Source organism: Elaeis guineensis, chromosome 11 (genome assembly GCF_000442705.2).
Source record: "Elaeis guineensis isolate ETL-2024a chromosome 11, EG11, whole genome shotgun sequence".
Classification (NCBI taxonomy): Eukaryota; Viridiplantae; Streptophyta; class Magnoliopsida; order Arecales; family Arecaceae; genus Elaeis; species Elaeis guineensis.
The window spans coordinates 106,151,878-106,171,101 of record NC_026003.2 but is presented as its reverse complement, the minus strand read 5'-3'; the positions used below and the strand labels follow the sequence as shown (position 1 = coordinate 106,171,101).

Below are 19,224 nucleotides of genomic sequence, written 5' to 3'. Positions count from 1 at the left end.
CAAACTAATAACATTAGATGAAATAGATAATACATGAATAATTCTTCACTTCAACTTTTGATAGTAGTAGAGGTGACCTGAGGTACTTTAAGATTATTGAAAGCAATTCAGTACTCTTCTGATCGATTGAAATTTTTTGATTTATCTTAGAATTTTAAAGAAAGGGAGACACTTCTCAGCCGATTTAGAGAGTAAATGATTGAGTGATGTAATCTATCTTGTGAGTTATTGTACCTTCTTTATTGTGATTAAATATTTTATCTCAAGTAGTGCTTGGATTTTTTGAGATTAGCTTCTTCTCTCTTTGAGTTACAAAAAATTCAAAAATTTTGTCGATGTCATTCCGAAAGTATATTTATTGGGATTGAGCTTTATTTGATATTTTTAAAGTTCTCTCAAAGCTTCTTCGAGATCGATAATGTGTTGATCTACTTTGGTACTTTTTGACCAGCATATCATCAATATATACTTCTATTATGACCAATTATTGCTTGAAGATTTTATTGATTAGACATTGATATATTGCACTTATATTTTTAAGATCAAAAGATATCATTTATAACAATACAATCTCACTTGACAATAAAAATTATATTTTCTTCATCTTTGGTGCCCTTCGATCTGATTGTAGCTGGAAAAATCATCCGTAAAGCTCAGTAGGATATGTTCCAAATTGGCATCAACAAGCTGATTGATTCTTGAAAGAGAAAAACTATCTTTGGTGTAGGCTTTATTGAGATTGGTATAATCAATTAGATCCTCTATTTTCTATTTGCCTTTTTAACCATGAATTTTCTATTTGCCTTTTTAACCATGAAAACATTCACAATCCATTTTGGATATTGAGCCCTCTGATGAAGTCAGCTTTCAAAAGCTTATCGACTTCTTTATTTATAGCTTTTTACCTCTTCAAAGCAAAATTTCTTTTCTTTTATTGCACTAATTTGTGCCTTGAGTCGATATTCAACTTGTGCATAATGACATAGGTAGGAATTTCTAGTATATCTGAAGCGGACTAAGCGAAGATGTCAACATTTGCTTTGAGAAAGGATATCAATCTCTATTTCAGATTAGGCTTTAACTAAGATCCAATCTGAACAGTCTTCTCTAGATCTTCACCAATGGAACAGTGATAAGTTGCTCAACTAGTTTATTTTGATTTTTGCTAATCTCAGGATTATCCTTCTGATCATGTATTTTAATTGGTAGGGCTTCTACTGGTTTCTTCATCTTTGTGGCTATCAAGAAGTATTGTCTAGCAAGCATTTGATCTCTTTGCATTTCTCTAACTCTATCTTTTGTTAAAACTGAACTAATAGATGATAAATGGAGACCACCGCTTTAAGAGCATTGAGTCTAGGTCGGTCAAGAATGGCATTGTAAGCTGATGTTATTTTGACAACCAGAAAGCTGAGCCATATGATTGACCGATGTGGTTCTTTTTCTACAGTAACAGGCATGATGATTTCTCACTCCATAACTATAGGATCTCTAAAAAATCTGACCAGGAGAGTGCCGACCTATTTTAATTGATCAATATATTCATTTTTTAGAATATATCGTAGAACAATACGTCAGTAGAGCTTCCATTATTCACTAATATCTTTTTTATATCATATTCTCTATTGTCATAGAGATGATAATAGTATCATTATGAGAAGTTTGAACTCCTGAACATCTTCATCAGAAAATGAAATAAAATTGCCAATATACTTTCTCTTTGGAGATGGTCTTTTAGCTGCCCCCCAAAGTCTGTCAAGATCCGAAATCATGTTAATGACTCCAGCAGTAGGCCGATTGTGTTCAGCATCATCATCAGACTTCTGATGTTGTTCAGGGACTTACCTTGCCCAATCTCGAACATATTTGCCAAGTTGATCTTAGTAAATTAGGACTTTAATTTCATCCTTAAGCTGTCGATATTCTTCATTGTCATGATCATAATTTTGATGGAAGCGACAGTACTTTCTTTTATCTCTCTTCATCATTGGAGCTTTCATAGGATTGGACCAACGAAGATATCCTTGATCCTCGATTTTCATCAAAATCTGGGCACAAAGAGCAGATAAAGGAATGTAGGTACCAAAACACCGAGGTGGACTTTTAGACCTCAAATTCTTTTGAGGTGCACCAGAATTGTTCCCTGATCGATCTCCATGGTCCTCTTCTCGAGGCCATTTTTTCTATTCTTTTTTTTTTCATCTGTCAGAGTATGCTTTCTTTTTCCTTAGCTTAAGCATATATTCAGACTCGAACCAGCATTTGCTAGTAGATGTTCGGATAATTTTTGTTAAAAGAGAAGATCAGACGATTGATTTGGAGTCTTTGTTTTAAAGCAACCATTACAATAGACTCATTGAGATTTTTTATTTCCAGCATAGTGGTATTAAAGCATATCACATACCTCAAAGAGATTCATCTACCTATTGCTTGATGGTAAAGAGACTGTTTGTGCTCTTTAGGTGAAATCGATTATTGCCAACATAAGTGACAAATAACCTAGCCAGTTGTTCAAAAGAAGAAATAGATCCTAGTTAGAGTCTAAAAAATCAGATCCTTACAGATTTTTTTGAGAGTGATAGGGAAGATGACACGAAATAAGGCATCGAACTCTCCCTGTAGCCTCATAATAGCTCTAAAATCTCCAAGATGATTTAGAGGATCAGTGAAACTATCAAATGATTTCATCGTTGGTATTTTGAATTGGAAAGGAACCGGCTCACTCAGGACTTCCTGAGAAAAAGGGGATCGCAGATTGAAATATCTTATACTCTAGAAATGGCTCCCAAGCTATACCTCCATCAATTTTTTTTTCAAGATCTTGAATCTTTTGTTCAAAACCTTCCTTCCAGTATGATTTTGTATCGTGTGGAGTTAATTCTCCTTCAAAAGATGGATTAGTATATGTAAAGCATTGATCATGATGAAGATCTTGATGAATCGATTGCTGGATATGCTGAGATTGAGCTTCTTGAGGAACTATCTCTTATATTGTTCTGTGGTACGTTGGAGCCGCTGTATCGTGGCAGTGAGAACTTAGACTTGCTGAACTAGAAGAATGAATTATTGTGGATCGACCACAACTGAAGGTTGAGCAGTTTTCAGTACGTCTATTGGAGAAGATGGTGCGGGCAAAGAATGGTTCTGTGCTTCTTATTCACCATTTCCATAAAATTTTTTTTGATGCCTTCCTATAACGTTAATCTATTACTATCATACTCTAAAAGAAAGATGAAAAGATTAGTCTAGAATCAAGCTGGAGAACTGCTAAGGGTCAAGTTGGTGAAGACCATGAGTACACCTGCAAAAGAAGTTCTGAAATCAATGGAGTACCCTCCGATTTTAGGATCCTTCGATGATTAAGTCAGCTAAAATCTTGAGAACAGATAGTGAAAAATAGAAAAATGAAAGGCAAAAAGAGTGATTTTAGATAGGAAGAATAAGAATTCAAGGTTTTCTTCAGTGGGAGAAAAGAGTTCGACAGAGTTTGAGCTTTGTAAGTTATGACTTACTTTCTGAAGAGTACCCTGTCTCTCTTTATATAGAGGAAGCTTGTTCAGGCCAATAGAAAAGTTTGTTATGTCACTAGAAATCTATTAGGCCGTTAGTTTGTTGTAACAGAATGGCCAATTGTATGAAGATTATAGATCTTTTACCCCACGTAAAGGGTGGCTGTAGTATAGCTGGAAGATAACTATAACAAAACTGGACAATAATAATTTAGTATATCCAATTCTATGGTACATTGGTTTAGAACTGATTCCTACCTGCAAATTGGTATAAAGTCAAACTAATCAAAATTATCTATCAAGATCCAATCCAAATCAACTCAGATCGACATAAAATCAGGCTTAAAGCCAAACTAGATCGGTATTTTACCGACTTGATCCGAAAGTTGACTTAATCGATGTAACTCTTCCCTCTTGAAGTTGCCACGTAGCCAGAAGTCGATTTGTTACACCAATAGATTGGGCTGCAACCTTCATCTTCCAGCACTATGTGGATGCACTTTCGACTGACATGTTGGTTGCTCCAACTGATTTTAGAGATATTTATTTTCTAATTTTATTGGATTTATTTATACTAGACTAATATAAGTTATTAGTGCTTATGAAAAGAAAAAATCTCTAGTCCACTCTTTTATAGGTTTGCTAGTTATAGTGATAACTTTTTGATGATATCATTGGATGTTCGAATTGTATCTTTCATGTGAAAGAATAATTGATCTTCTTTCTCGATGTTGATAGTTCGATCATGCCCTATATGTAGAATGATGTGTGATCGAATAGTGGATTTGTGCAAAGGAAGGTGAATCATTCTTTCGCATGAAATATGCAACCCCTATCCATAATATGTGACCTCTCAACTCAAAAAAAGCTCCCACCAGAAGGTCTGTATTCTCCATCTCTCCCCTCCTCCAGTCTCCCTAAGGTTTCATCCCCACTACTGCTCCATCCTCTCCTCCACCATAGGATTAATGGGAGGTCGGTGGAGATGCTTGCGGTGTCCATCGAAGGGCTACGAAAACCCATCGAGGTCCCCGAGCTCTACGATCCTTTGTAGGAGAAATTGAGAAGAGAGATAGAGAGAAAAATTGACATAATAAAGCCAATAACCTATTATCGATAAATCCATTATCGGCTTCACCGTATGTCAGATTTGTTAAAAAATACAACGAAATAGGGATGAAGCCCCTATTTTGAACCCATGGTGGCTACGGGGAGGTTTTGGACTATCTGACGGCCTCCCTACCACCTTCCCCTCCCTTCTCTGCCCTCCTTCCCTTCTCTTTATCTCTCTCTTCTCAGTTTTACTCATGAAGGACTGTGGAGATCCGGAGTCTCCATAATCCTTCGACAGCTTTGGCAGGCCACAACCGACCATCGCTGGCCTTCCCCTCTTCTTCCTCCTCTCTCTCTTCCTCTCTTTCCTCCTTCCTTACTCCATTTCACCGGTGCTCCAAATTGGATGCTTGAACCATGCTGATTAGCCATTGATATGGTTTGACATATCTCGAACCATCCAATTTTGATCGATTCGATGAACTATGTCCTAAAGAATATATAAGATCTTAAAATCCATTACAACCTCATTATCATAAATAATAACGATCTTAATTTATAATAATTAGCAAAATTTATACAATTATAAATTTAATCATCATTCAATCATCCGATTGAGTATCAATGATACTATATATCCATCCCTTTGCCCACAAATCCAAACTACAGCCAAGCATGAGCATCCTGCAACTCTACTAAGAAGAAAAAGAAAATTGGGAGGGTGAGCTTTATGGCTCAATAAGAATCCCCATAAACTCACACCAATATAAAAATATAATTAAAAAATAATAGATAAATAGTGTCAAAAAGAATATAAACCATGAAATTTTATGTCATGTATCTAGTATAACTCAATAATGATATATGTAAAATCATGCATCATATACCATTAAATATTCATCTTTCCATAAGTGATATACCCCACATATCATTAATTAAAATCTCTTTTACTTAATTATAGTTTCATATCTTATCATCTATGTCTCATTAACATGATTCATATTAATCAACAGTTGCCTTTAAGATTTTGAACTAATCACAGTCATGCTCTAGCCCATAACTGGCTAAGTCAAGTACTTCATTCCTATCCATGGTCGGACTATTTTCAATGCCATATTCTTACTCATGGCAGATTATCCACAGTGTCATGTTCCTTCCCATGATGAATTATTCTCAATACCACATTCCTATCTATGGCAAACTAGTATCAGAGTCACATTTCTATCCATGATGAGGCTATTCGTCATTTAATGTGGCTAATCCAAATACCCCTTTCTTGATCATCAATTTATTAAATCTAAATTATATCAAAAAAATATTGTATCATATTATATTCTTTTCAAGATTCTTAATAATCAGTATCATATCCCAAACCATCTAAAAAATCATCAATATTTGACATAAATATATGATACAAATAATACAAATAATCATACCAGCAATCATAAGATAAATATCAGTGATAAGAAACCAAAATCATTTAATGAAAGTTAACATATATATCAGTAGTTGTGTCAAAAAATCCTTACCTCGATGACAAACTTGGTTGCAACGTCTACTAGTCTACATCTAGTACGTCCAATCAATTAATATGATTCCAACTTGTTTTTGATCAACCATTAGTATAAGAAATAATAAATTATTATTAGATTTTTAGTTTCAAAGCTCTAATATCTTAATTACTCTTAAATCTAATTTTCATATCTACTTAATTCAAGACTAAATAAATATAAAATTTAGGTTATATCTCGATGTAAGAGCTATAATGTAGAACATTTTGCTAGTCTTTTTTTTTTAATCAGATGACTGCACTCGTCCACAAATCAAAGTCAGATATAGAAGAGATTTGTATGGGAACAAGACTAACCAGGGACACTACTTAGGGCCTAAATCAGTTAGAACTGTGCAACCCAATTTGTCGAGTCAAGAAATCAATAACCCATCTAAGTAAGGATGGTAGATTAAGGGTTGCTAATTATGGGTTTCAGGATGGTCAACAATAATTGGAATGAAGGTCAATGCCAATTTGGAACCTTCTATTGAAATCAACCCATGGCCTCCATTGGCCATTAAGGTACACATGGAGAGAAAATCAAAGTGAGAGAGAACACATGGAAGAAAAATAGAGGATCTTGTCTTCTTTTGTTTTTTTTTTAGTGATAGAATAGAGGACTAGTCCACGGAATCCCTTCAACCAAAATTCCCTGAGACTAACCTATAGAGAAAAGGAAGAGAGAGGTGAAAGAAAGAGAGAGATTAGGGAGAGAAAATGAGAGGGGCTTTCTCTTTCTTTCTTAAAATAAAGAAAGGGAACAAGATGCAATGGAAGACGACAACTAGAGGAAGGCAACCCATGGCAGCGGTGGTTGTTGCGGCGACTACTGTGGCGAGGGCAGCTGGCCAGTGGAATAAGAAACAGAAAAATAAGGGAGGCCTGTTGTTCATAAATCCGGCGACTCGCCGGCCTTAATCATTCAAAGAACAACTTCACGAGACCGGACAGAGGATGGAGAAGAAAGATTCAGCTCTTACATTAACTCTAGTGAGATTTCATGGTGGATTAGCAAAAACTCTCTAAGAAACCCTCCATGGAAGCACTCGAATTTTGGCTCTAATCGAGAGATCTTAACCCTGTTTTCTTATCAGACTCCAAGGACTCATTTGGTTCACAGGAGATTTTTTTTTTTTCAAAAAATAATTTTTTTAAAAAAAAAATTAGCATATTTGGTTAATCTTAAAAAAGCGACTTCTTGTAGAATAACTTATATTTAGTTAAATATTTATTTTCTAAAAAAACTTATATAAAATATATATTATCCCCTTCATAAATATAAGACCATATATTTTTGCTCCTAAACTTTATATAAATATTAATATTATATTTAATATAAATATAATATTAATGTATGATAATATAACATTAGATCATAATATTTTATTATATTAATATAATACTAATATATACTAATAGTTTAATATAATAAGTTATTAATATAGATATAAATATAATATAATATTAATATATTAATATAAATATTATATTAATATTAATAAAAATATTATATTAAAATAATATTAAAATATAATAAATATTATAATATTAATTTTAATTTTAATTTTAATTTTAAAATAATATTAATATAATATTATATCATTATTTAATATTTTATCCTAATTATTCATTAATATTTTATAAAATCTTAGTTATAGATCTTAAAAGAATATTTTTGGAAAGAAAAAAGCACCATCAATTTTCATCCTATGGAAGTGTCAAAATTGATCTCTCCCATGGATTTTCACTTTCCATGAAATATGGAAAGTATTTTTCCATGAGAAAAGCTTTTTTATTCTCTCTCCTCTTAAAACTCCAACTAAACAATAAGTCTTCTCTCTACTTTTCAAAAATTGTCTCTTCCGCCTACTACTTCTCATAAATCAAACCTACTACTTCTCATAAATCAAATGAGTCATAAGAGGAAGGGTCATCTTCCCACTGGACTGGAAGAAGAAAGTGACTCGTATTTCTTCTTCTTCCCCAACTCATAAATATTCTTCTTGTTTTGGGTCAAGTAGGATGGCCCAAAGGGCCGGGCTTTACAAAAAGTGAGTTGCTTCAATTGTCTTGCTAATTGAGATTTTGTGTGCAGATCTATGGAGCAAGCGGGTTTGGATGTTAAGAATCTTGAATTGAACATTGCTGTGTGATCGAAGTGGGTATGAAGATTCAAACCTTTAGTGGAGATTGGTTAAGTGGGCCCACTGCTTGAGGAGGCTAGGCATGTACGTTGCAAGAAATTCTATAGATTCTCTCAAATTTGAAAGGATGTGAACAAGCATTGAATGCGTTTTGGAGTTATGTCGCGTTCAAGCTTGGCGATTGGGTGGAGATTAGATTCTGGGAGGATAGCTGGGCCTATTCCCTTTGTGGATTTATTCCAGCACCTCCATCAAGGACAGTCTTGAAAAATTGTATGGTTAAATCGCAATGATCAGCCAGGTCTACCACTTAGAAAATACAATTTAGAAGGCCTCAAACTTGGAAGCAAATGGACCGGCTTGACACTGTGAGCACTGTTCCTTGCAATATCAGACCAACCGGACATGGGATACTCCGACTTTGGAAGCTATCTCAATCAGGATTCAGGTATATTCACTGGTGAGTCCCTTTACAAATTCTTGAACAATGGGGGATTAGTGTGCCCGTATTACGGAGTGATTTGGAAGGCTCCAATTCCAGTGAAAAAGTCAAAGTGTTTTTGTGGTTGACGGTAAAGAACAAAATTCACACAGGTGCCAATCTTGCCCAGAAGGAGTGGAGAATTAGTTCAAGGTGCACACTTTGTGGAGCAAATGAAGAGACGGTCTCCCATCTCTTTTCTCAAATGCCCATTTGCAAGGAGCTTGATGAATGCCTTGAAACTTCATTTAAGAATCAGAGCATGGCCTTCTTCATTGATCAACCTCTGGACCTCCTGGACGAGGAGAAAATTCCCTAAATGTTCAAGGAGATGCACTGACCAACTGGTGGCTGCCTTGCGTTAGGTGGGCTGGAAGGAAAGGAACAACAGTCTTCTTAAATAAGCAATCAACTATCTACAGAGTCTGATAAGAAAACCCTGTCTTCGTTTTATATGTGGAAGAACTTATGCACCAAGGCCAACATGGCAGGTCATGAAACCTTATGGAATGGTCTGAAGGGGTTGCTACCCCCCTGTGGTCCCAGGAGTGGCAAGGGCCAGCTGAAGAGTGCCAGTTAAAAATTCCTAGGGGAGGAGCTTGCCACACCTCCCCCATCCCTCAAAATCTGGCGCTATGCAACCTTGGGTTTTAGGCTGTTAGACTTCCCTGTTTTCATTACCTGCACTCTGTTTGAATCTCCTTCCTCCTGTGCAAATAATTTTTTAGTAATAAAAGCCAGGTGGCAGATTCTCTGCTTCCCTTTCACTAAAAAAAAAAAAAAATCATGCTTTGCATTTATAATAGAAACTCCTTTAATTTTGGATCTATTACATAGAAATGAAAGATATGATTGCATTGCACAAGACCTTGGTTCTCTGTAGTCTGTAGAGCCTTGCATTTTCTTTTTCTTCCCTGCAATGATGACTTAGGTAGTAGCAGAAAACTTCTACTTATATATGGTGGCTCAAACGCTTTGGAATCTCTTGAGAAATTTGTTCCTACACCTGCTTCCTAAATGTTTTATTTAAAATTTTTGAAAGACAAGCTTGCCTCTACCGCAACTAGAACATGCTCCTGCACCCACACTTGCTTCTGGTAACTAAGCCTACAACCTGGAGCCCTCCACCTTTTGTTATTGCTGAATGCAGTCATCTTGAGTCTTTTGCCTCCCGTTATAGCATCATGTGTATGTCCGCTGTAAATGCAAAGGAGGCTTATAAAGTTCTCCTTGTTCCTTGTGATCAGAGTGATCTCGGATCACATTCTGAAGGAGTCATTGTGCTTTGCTTCCTTAATTGGTTCAGAAAATGTGGGTTCTTCCCATGTTTTTCAGTGTTTGACTACCATGTCGCAGTTATCGAGAGCTTAGTGTTTATTTGTAGTCATAATTTCATCGGAGGCCAAAGAATTAAAGGGTTGCTGATTATAACTACTGCATGCACTCTAATGTATGCTTTTACCCTATTTGAAAGCATAAGCTTTCACCAATGGTTTCATGAAGCAATTCTAGGATAATTACCAATCCTGGTGCAAGCAGGGGCTTTAGATTCATCCCATAATTACGCATAACATTGTGAGATGGAGCTCTAGGGAATAAAGCAGTCTGTGAGGATGTCTATCCAACCAATTATAGTAATTATTTTATTTCAACTATTTGAAGCACCGAGGTCCTAACTATTCTGTCCGTAAATGCTTGTTGTGTGCTGTCTGTCCAATTTTTGGTTTGGAAGTACCATGCTGGTGTTGCCTACCTGATCCTTGATGGAACCTTTTCACATATTACTTGCATACATGGACTTACACAAAGAAGTGGCTCCGAAATAGACATCTGAAATTTCCCCTGAAGAATTCGATCGGATAATTTTTAATTCCTCTGCATAAAACAGTTAGTAAAGAAAAAACTTTGCCCAACCTTGATTTTAGTTTAACTAATTACTTATAATAATGGTGGTATAGATCCATGTTGATCCAAGTGAAAAAGAGAAAAAATTTTCTTCAATCTGCTCAACTCAAATTTTAAAATAAAATAATATAAGATATTAAAAATTTTTTGAAATTGAGGTTTAAGCCATTTACTTTCATTAAGGATCGTAGTACTTGTTGAGAGCTTTGTTTTGGTGCCTAATACACTGAAAAAGAATGCAGATTGAGCATGTTACAGCTTTTAAAAGTCCGAGTTCATGATTGAGTGCTGAATGTGGTGCTTGCTCAATCTGATCTAAATCTATCCTGATACGAAACATCTAGCTGAAGAGTACTTGAGCTAAATAGAGTGCAAGAAGTAGTGGAAGCCCACATAAATAGGTTAGAGTGTCAAAATGGAAGACCTAAATTTCAAACGGCCATAACTTTTGATCCAGAAAGAATTATGGGGCCGTAATATATCAACAAAAAGCTCATTTCGAGCTCTACAATTTTAAACTAGGTTGACCTATTTACCCCAATTTTTGGTCCATCATTTTAGTGGGTTTCAAGGCCGTTTTAAGTTTGGATGTCCGTCTTTGATCTAGTTTCACATTTTTAGGTTTTATTTAATTTTTAGTTAGACTATTAGTTTTATTTAAATATTATTATGTTATATTTATGAAACTATCCTTATTAGGATTGAGACACTATAAATAGCATTATTCTATGTTTATTTGGTACTTATCAATAAAATCTCAAAATTATTTCTTCAGTTGGAGTATAGGATTTTTTTTTCTTGGGATCTTAAAAAAATTCATCTTGTGTGAATCCTTATTTTTATTTGTTAATGCTGCATCATATTTGGCATAGTCAAAGTAGTCTATAGTGGGTCTAGTGATCTTTCCAGACCATATATGAGGTCCAATGGGGAAAATAAAGCATTATCTTGTTTCTTCCACCCTCATCTTTGTGTCTCTACCCAACACTCAATTGGGATAAACCCAATAGCAAGAAAGATACAGCTATAAAAATTCTTAGGTGATGAAAAATTGTCACACGTGTTTACCACTATAACCTCATAGCTTTGAAAATTCTTAGGGGAAGAAAAATTTTGACATGTGTCTTCAGGTCAAATAAGATTACTTTGTAGTCAAGTCGGAAGAGATTCTTAAAGGTTTACCTCCCTCATCTTTGTATCTCTACCTAACACTCAATTGGGATAAACCCAATAGCCAAGAAAGATACGGCTATAAAAATTCTTAGGTGAAGAAAAATTGTCACACATGTTTACCACTAACCTCATAGCTTTGAAAATTTTTAGGGGAAGAAAAATTTTGACATGTGTCTTCAGGTCAAATAAGATTACTTTGTAGTCAAGTTGGAAGAGATTCTTAAAGGTTTACCTCCCATAAAGGATGTGCAGCACTAGATTGATTTGATCCTTGGAGTCAACCTGCCAAACCTTCCGCATTACAGGATGAGTCCAAAGGAAGGGGAGATTCTAAGAGAAAAGGTAGAATAGCTACTACGAAAGGGGCTAATTCGAGAGAGTATGAATCCATGTGCAGTACCCACATTGTTAACCCCTAAGAAAGATGGTAGTTGGCAGATGTGTGTTGATAGCAGGGCCATTAATATGATTACAATAGGATACAAGTTTTGAATTTCTAGGCTGGTGATATGCTAGATCAGTTACACAGATTTGTGGTGTTTTCAAAAATTGATTTGATGAGTGGGTACCATCAGATTTGGATTAGCCTAGGGACGAGTGGAAGACTGTCTTCAAGACAAAAGAGGGGCTGTATGAGTAGCTGGTGACATCATTTGGGTTGTCTAATACCCCGAGTACTTTTTTGTGATTTATGAATAGGTTCTAAAATCTTTTATGAATAAGTTTGTTATTGTTTATTTTGATGATACTTGATTTATGGTCACGTGGAAGATGAGCATATTGAGCAGTTGAGGGCTATACTGATGATTTTGTAGGAGAACAAGCTAGATATCAACACGAAGAAATATATTTTTATGACTGACAAATTATTGTTTTTAGGCTATGTTGTGAGTGCAGATGGGATTCATGTTGATAAGGAGAAGGTGCGTGCTATTAGAGACGGTCGACTACAAAAATGATCTTTTATAGGAGATTCATTCGGGCTTTAGCAATATTATGGCACCTATCACTGAGTGTCTGAAGGAAAATTTTGATTGGAATGAGGCTGCAGAGTGGAGTTTCACATTGATTGAGGAGAAGTTGAGCAGTGCACCTGTATTGACACTGCCTAGTTTTCAGAAGCTATTTGAGATAGAGTGTCATACTTGTGGAATTGGCATTGGGGCTGTTCTATCATAGGAAAAAAGACCAATAGTATTTTTCAGTGGGAAACTGTGTGATGCTAGGCAACAATGGTCCACATATGATAAAGAAATTTATGCTTGGGAGCTTATTTGGTTGGGCAGGAGTTCATCCTCTACTTTGATCGTCAAGCTTTGAAGTATTTGAATAGCCAAAAAAGGATAAGCAATAACATACATGTGAGGTGGACTACTTTTCTACAGAAGTTCTAAATTCAAATTAGTGTATAAGGCTAGAGTTCATAATAAGATGGCAGATGCTTTGAGTAGACAAGCAGCTTTATTGGTGACCATGTAGCAGGAGATTGTTAGCTTTGATTGCTCGAAAGAGCAGTTTATAGATGATTAGATTTTGGAGAAATCAGGCACATGTGCATTTAGAAATATCTCGCTGAAGATTTCCACATATATGAAGGTTTCCTGATGCGATTGTAATCAGTTATGTATTTTCTGATCTTTCTTGCAGGAGAAACTTATTTGTGATTTGCATGAGGCAGCTTAGCAGATCACTTGGGGTGAGATAAAATAATTGCTGCAGTAGAGGGGAGAGATTACTCGCCCTAGTTGAAGAAAGATGTTGGTAAATTTGTTCAAAAATGCTACACTTATGAAACAACTAAGGGACAAGCACAAGATACGGGATTGTATCTGTCTTTCCCAGTTCTTGGGAACATCTAGGAAGATCTGTCCATGGATTTTGTTCTTGGCTTGCCCCGCACCTAAAGAGGTATGGATTTTGTGTTTGTTGTTATTGATAAGTTTTCTAAGATGGTACATTTTATCCCTTGCAAGAAAATTTTGGGTAATGAGGATGTTGCTAGGTTATTCTTTCAAGAGGTGGTTTGATTGTATGGCGTGCCTAAAATCATTATCTTAAATAGAGACAACAAATTCCTGAGTCACTTCTGAAGGTCTTTGTGGCGAATATTTGACTCTTCTTTGAATTATAGCAGCTTAGCTTACCCACAGACTAATGGATAGATTAAATCTCTTAATCAGACTCTAGACAATCTGATTCGGAGCATCTATGGAGACAAGCCGAAGTAGTGGGATTTAACACTTGCACAAGTAGAGTTTGCATATAATAGTGTGCAACATAGTGCTAGAGGACAATCGCCATTCTTAATAGTTTATTTGCAGGTCTCGAGGCATGTGGTGGACTGAGTATTCCTAAGGGACTTGAATTTCAGTGATGCTACTAAGAGGTTTGCAAAATAGGTTCAAGGTATTTAGACTGAGGTGAGACAAAAGCTTGAAGCTGCTAATGCTTAGTATAAAGTTTCTATGGATAGACATCACAAGGAGAAAATTTTTGCTGAAAGGAAAATGGTCATGGTGTTCATTTGCAAGGGAAGGTTTCCAGTTGGCACCTATAGCAAATTGTAGCAAAAGAAATATGGGTTGTACCAGATCCTATGGAAGATCAATAATAATGCCTATGTTATTGTTCTATCTGATAATGTGGTGTTTCCAGGACCTCTACTCAAAGGCAAGTTTTTCTAAGTAGAGAGAAATGACATGGAATATCTAGTTGAAGAGTACTTGGGCTAGATGGAGCATAGAAAGCAGCGGAAGTGTAAATAAATGGGCTGAAGCATCAAAATGGAGACCTAAACTTCAAACGGCCGGCCATAACTTTTGGTTCAGAAAAAGCTATGAGGCCCGTAATATATCAACAGAAAGCTCATTTTGAGCTTTACAATCATAAATTAGGCTTAGCTGTTCACCTTAAAAATTCAAATTCCATCATTTTAGTAGGTTTCGGGATCGTTTTATGTTGGAATGTCTGTCTTTGGTTCGATTTCATTTTTGTAGCTTTTATTTAATTTTCAATTGGACTATTAGGTTTATTTAGATGTTATTATATTATTTTGAATATTTTATTATTAATGAAACTAATCTTGTGTGAATCTTTATTTTTATTCACTAACACTGCGCCATATCTGAGCACAGTCAAAGTAGTCCATAGCGGGTCTAGCGATCCTCCTGGACCACATGTGGCGTCCAATGGGGAAAGTAAAGTATTCTCTTGTTTCTTTTCCCCTCATCTTTGTGTCTCCACCAAACTCTCAATTGGGATAGACCGAACAGCCAAGGAAGATACGACTCTGAAAATTCTTAGGTGAAGAAAAATTGTCACATGTGTCTACCTAAGCTCAATGCTTTGAAACTTCTTAGGGGAAGAAATATTGTCACACGTGTCTTCAGGTCAAATAAGTTGGAAAGTCTTCTACTCAGGCCAAGCCATTGAATTTCATTATGATCATCGAAGGTTCATAGAAAATGTGAAATCATGTGATGGCGATGGAACGATCTTGTCAAACAAGTTAGGAGCCCTCACAACCACGATATGAAATTTTTGTATCATTAAGAAATTTTTGTTTCCCATGAGAAGTGATATTATGCCTTTAAAGTATTCCTGTGAGACTTGCATTTGGCAAGCATGGGAAAATTTAGGATCTTAGCCACTTTCCTCTGTCTTTCCTTCTTCAACCTCTTCAGTGCTTCCAATGGAAGAGATATTATCACTCCAGATCAAGCTATGGAAAATGGGGAGGCGTTGGTTTCAGCCGGCGGAACCTTCAAATTAGGCTTCTTCAGTCCTAGTGGTTCGACAAACCGATACTTGGGGATATGGTACAATAATATCCCAATGCAAACAGTTGTGTGGGTTGCCAATAGGAATAGCCCGGTTACAAACTTCCCTGCAGTTTTAAATCTCACTGCTGATGGAAATCTCGCCCTTCATGATAACACCAGCAATGTCATCTGGCTAACAAACACCTCAAATGTAAGTGATCCCACCGTTCAACTCTTGGATTCAGGAAATCTTGTCTTGACTGATAATTCTAGAAGATTAGTGTGGCAGAGCTTTGATTATCCATCAGATACCTTTCTTCCTGGCATGAAGCTTGGATTTAATCAACATCTTGACTGGCATCTCACATCATGGACGAGCCCCTCAGACCCTTCTCCAGGGACCTACTCCTCCAAAATTTATGGATACCGTGAAATAGGGATATGGAATTTGACTATCCTTAAGTATCGAAGTGGCCCATGGAATGGCCATGGATTCAATGGCTTCACAGATATGAAATCTGCTGAGTTTTTTAGCTTTAGATTCTTCATCAATCAGGAAGAGGAATACTACACGTTTGAAATCATCAACAAGTCTATATTATCGCGGGTGGTACTGAATCAATTTGGAGTGGTTCAGCGCTCTGTGTTGCTTGATCCAATCCATGGATGGAAACTCTACTGGTGGTTTCCAATGGACCAGTGTGATGAGTATGCTGAGTGTGGAGCCTTTGGAGTTTGCAATACCAATGACTCATCTGTGTGCAAGTGTTTGAGAGGGTTTGTGCCCAAGTCACCAGAAGATTGGGCTCTCAGAGATTTCTCTGATGGCTGTGTGCGGAGAACAGCTCTGCATTGTGGAAGAGGAGGGGATGGGTTTCTAAAGGTGACTGGACTGAAGTTGCCAGATACTTCAAATGCTATGGTAGATCGAAACATGAGCCTTGATGATTGTAGAGACAGGTGTTTGAAGAATTGTTCTTGCATGGCCTTTAATAGCTTTTCCGAAGACGGAAGTGCATGTCTCACCTGGCACGGTGACCTAATAGATATTAGAGAGTTTACAGAAGGAGGGCAAGATCTATATGTACGGCTTGCATCTTCTGAACTAGGTATGTCCACTTGAAATATGAAGGTAAGGAGAGGGGTTGTGTCTTTTGCGTGAAAGAAGGATTCACCTTTCTTCAATGAATCCACCGTTGGATTGTGCAATAGTGACTTCGAGATCTGTGCAGATGGATGAATGGAGGATTTCAGAGTTCTTCGAGGTCTGTATGGGGCACAATCCAATGGTTGACATCGTGAAAGAAGATCGATCATTCTTTCTCGCGAAAGATGCAGCCCAAACTGGAAGGTAAAAGGCCTTATTTTGGTCCGGCATATGCTAAGTTTAGCTGCAAGACTTGTGTAGCAGCTTCATTTTTACCAGTTGATTGGTTAAGAAAAATTCCATGACTGAAGAAGAGAGATTTGAAGCCTGCTACACAAGTTGCATATGTATGTTTTAGGGTATAGCTGTTAAGATTATGGAAATTTGGTTCTGGAACTGCATGGGAAAATAGTATTTCTCAGAAGTTCTATATAATCTTCTCCGTTGCTTCCCTACCATGGTATGCCATGCCGGTTCTCTTATAATCTTTTTATCCTCCAGAAATCTTTCACTTGTAAGCATTAAATGAGATGAATTGGGTTTACATTTATATGTACCAATAACCAAGGGAGTAACTTTGGTTGATATAATTACCATACTGGCCTGCTATAGGTTTTAGGGTTATTCTAATATTTTCGCATGAAAATGTGAACTCTTATGTTAAACAGGGGCCTTCTTTTCTTAAAAAAGAGGGCAGGGCTTCATGTAAGTACCAAAGACTTTGGTGTGGTAATAAAGAAAAAGAGAATTTTACATGTTTGAATTTTAACTTCATTGCTTTATGATTACAGGTGTGCAATCGCATGATATTTTTGGGAAATTTGTTTGGCATTGTACATGTCTAACTACATCGTATAACCTTAACAAATTAACTTATGTTTCAGCTGAGTGGCTAGTGCATTGTAAACAACTTACTTTCACATTTGCTTCTTTAAGCTGCTCTTTTGCAGAGAGAGCCCATGTATACTGGCATATATATTGCTAAACTTATTTTGCATTAAAATGAATTCATCTAAAAGTGATTACTTCAGTTTATATATCGCAATTAATTAATTAAAAGCATGACTTTCTATGTTTTTTTGCTTTGTTCACCTTCGCTGGATTTTCGAGAATCATTTTATGTGACAATCATAGTATTATTTGTTCTATAACTATGTCTAACTTATTTTCCTATATATCCAACATTATATCAGGTTACAGCTCAATATTTCTTATTCAACAAAAAAAATGTTATGCAGATACAATACAGGGCAATTCTAGTAAGAAGAAGAGTGTGATTTTCATTGTTATTCCCATATTATTGGGTTTCCCTATTGGTGTTCCTTGGACTATTTATATCAAAGAAGAAAAGAAAAGAAGGTAAAAGTACTCCTTTTCCTTTGCTAATGAATATATGACTTGTTTTTTTCCCCTCTATGTTGTAAATTCAATTTTTTTCTTTGATGATTCACTACCGCAAAGATAGCTCTAAAAAATGTAATGCAAGTAAATTAGCATGGACCTTAATATAATTAATTGGTTGTATTCAATAATGAAATGCCAGGTATACTAGGTGATTCTTTTCCCCCCAAAGAAAGCAGAGGAAAGGAGTTGGAATTGCCTCTATTTGATATGTCTATGATAAAGAGTGCTACTGATGACTTCTCCTTCAATAATGAACTTGGAAAGGGTGGGTTTGGCCCTGTTTATAAGGTAACTGATTTTCTGATAATAGGAGAATATTATTTGACTCAACGTTTGATTTGAGTGCAAAAACATTGCTTTCTTTAAGATTATGTTGTCATATTAGAACTTAAAACAAAAAATTAGCAGGGTCAGTTGAGAGATGGGCAAGAGATTGCTGTTAAGAGGCTGTCCAAGGATTCTGTGCAGGGTTTGGATGAGTTCAAGAATGAGGTTTCCTGATTGCCAAACTTCAACACAGAAACCTTGTAAGGCTTCTTGGTTGCTGCATCCAACATGAGGAAAGAATGCTGATATACGAGTACATGCAAACAAGAGCTTGGATGCCTTCATATTTGGTTCAGCCTCAACTCCTATATTATTTCATTATATGATGTTTATTTGTGATGCAAGATTGATTAACATTTAATGGCACATGTGCGATACATGAGAAATTTGGTTAATTTTTTTTTGATGTGGACCATGAATGGGTCAATCTTATAAATTTATAGGAGATCAGAGCCATAATGGTTACTCTGTTAGTTCAGTAATGAAGAAAACCATAAGAACAATAATTTCTTGTATTATAATATCTTCTCAAAAATAGAGATGCATTAAATAAGAATAAAATGAGACCTAGTGAATATAAAGAAATATATTAATATCTGTACTGAACATTTCATTCTGAGTTTATTGAATACTTTTCTAAGGATATGTTTGTCAGTCATTTGCTTAAGAACGGGCATCTTTCTCACAAGAATCTGTTCTTCCTCCATATCAAAATTAAAAATTAGAACTGCTTGGTGTTTAGCTTTCCAATATATGCATAAACTTGAA

General features: G+C 35.9%; 1 protein-coding gene across 1 annotated transcript; it reads left to right on the top strand.

Moving 5' to 3' along the window:
• Positions 1 to 15,411: 15,411 nt before the first annotated feature.
• Positions 15,412 to 17,388, top strand: LOC140852572 (G-type lectin S-receptor-like serine/threonine-protein kinase At4g27290). Its single transcript, XM_073245965.1, has one exon. The coding sequence runs from the start codon at positions 15,442 to 15,444 to the stop codon at positions 16,699 to 16,701; it is 1,260 nt and encodes a 419-aa protein (XP_073102066.1). The 5' UTR covers positions 15,412 to 15,441; the 3' UTR covers positions 16,702 to 17,388.
• The last annotated feature ends 1,836 nt before the right edge of the window (positions 17,389 to 19,224 follow it).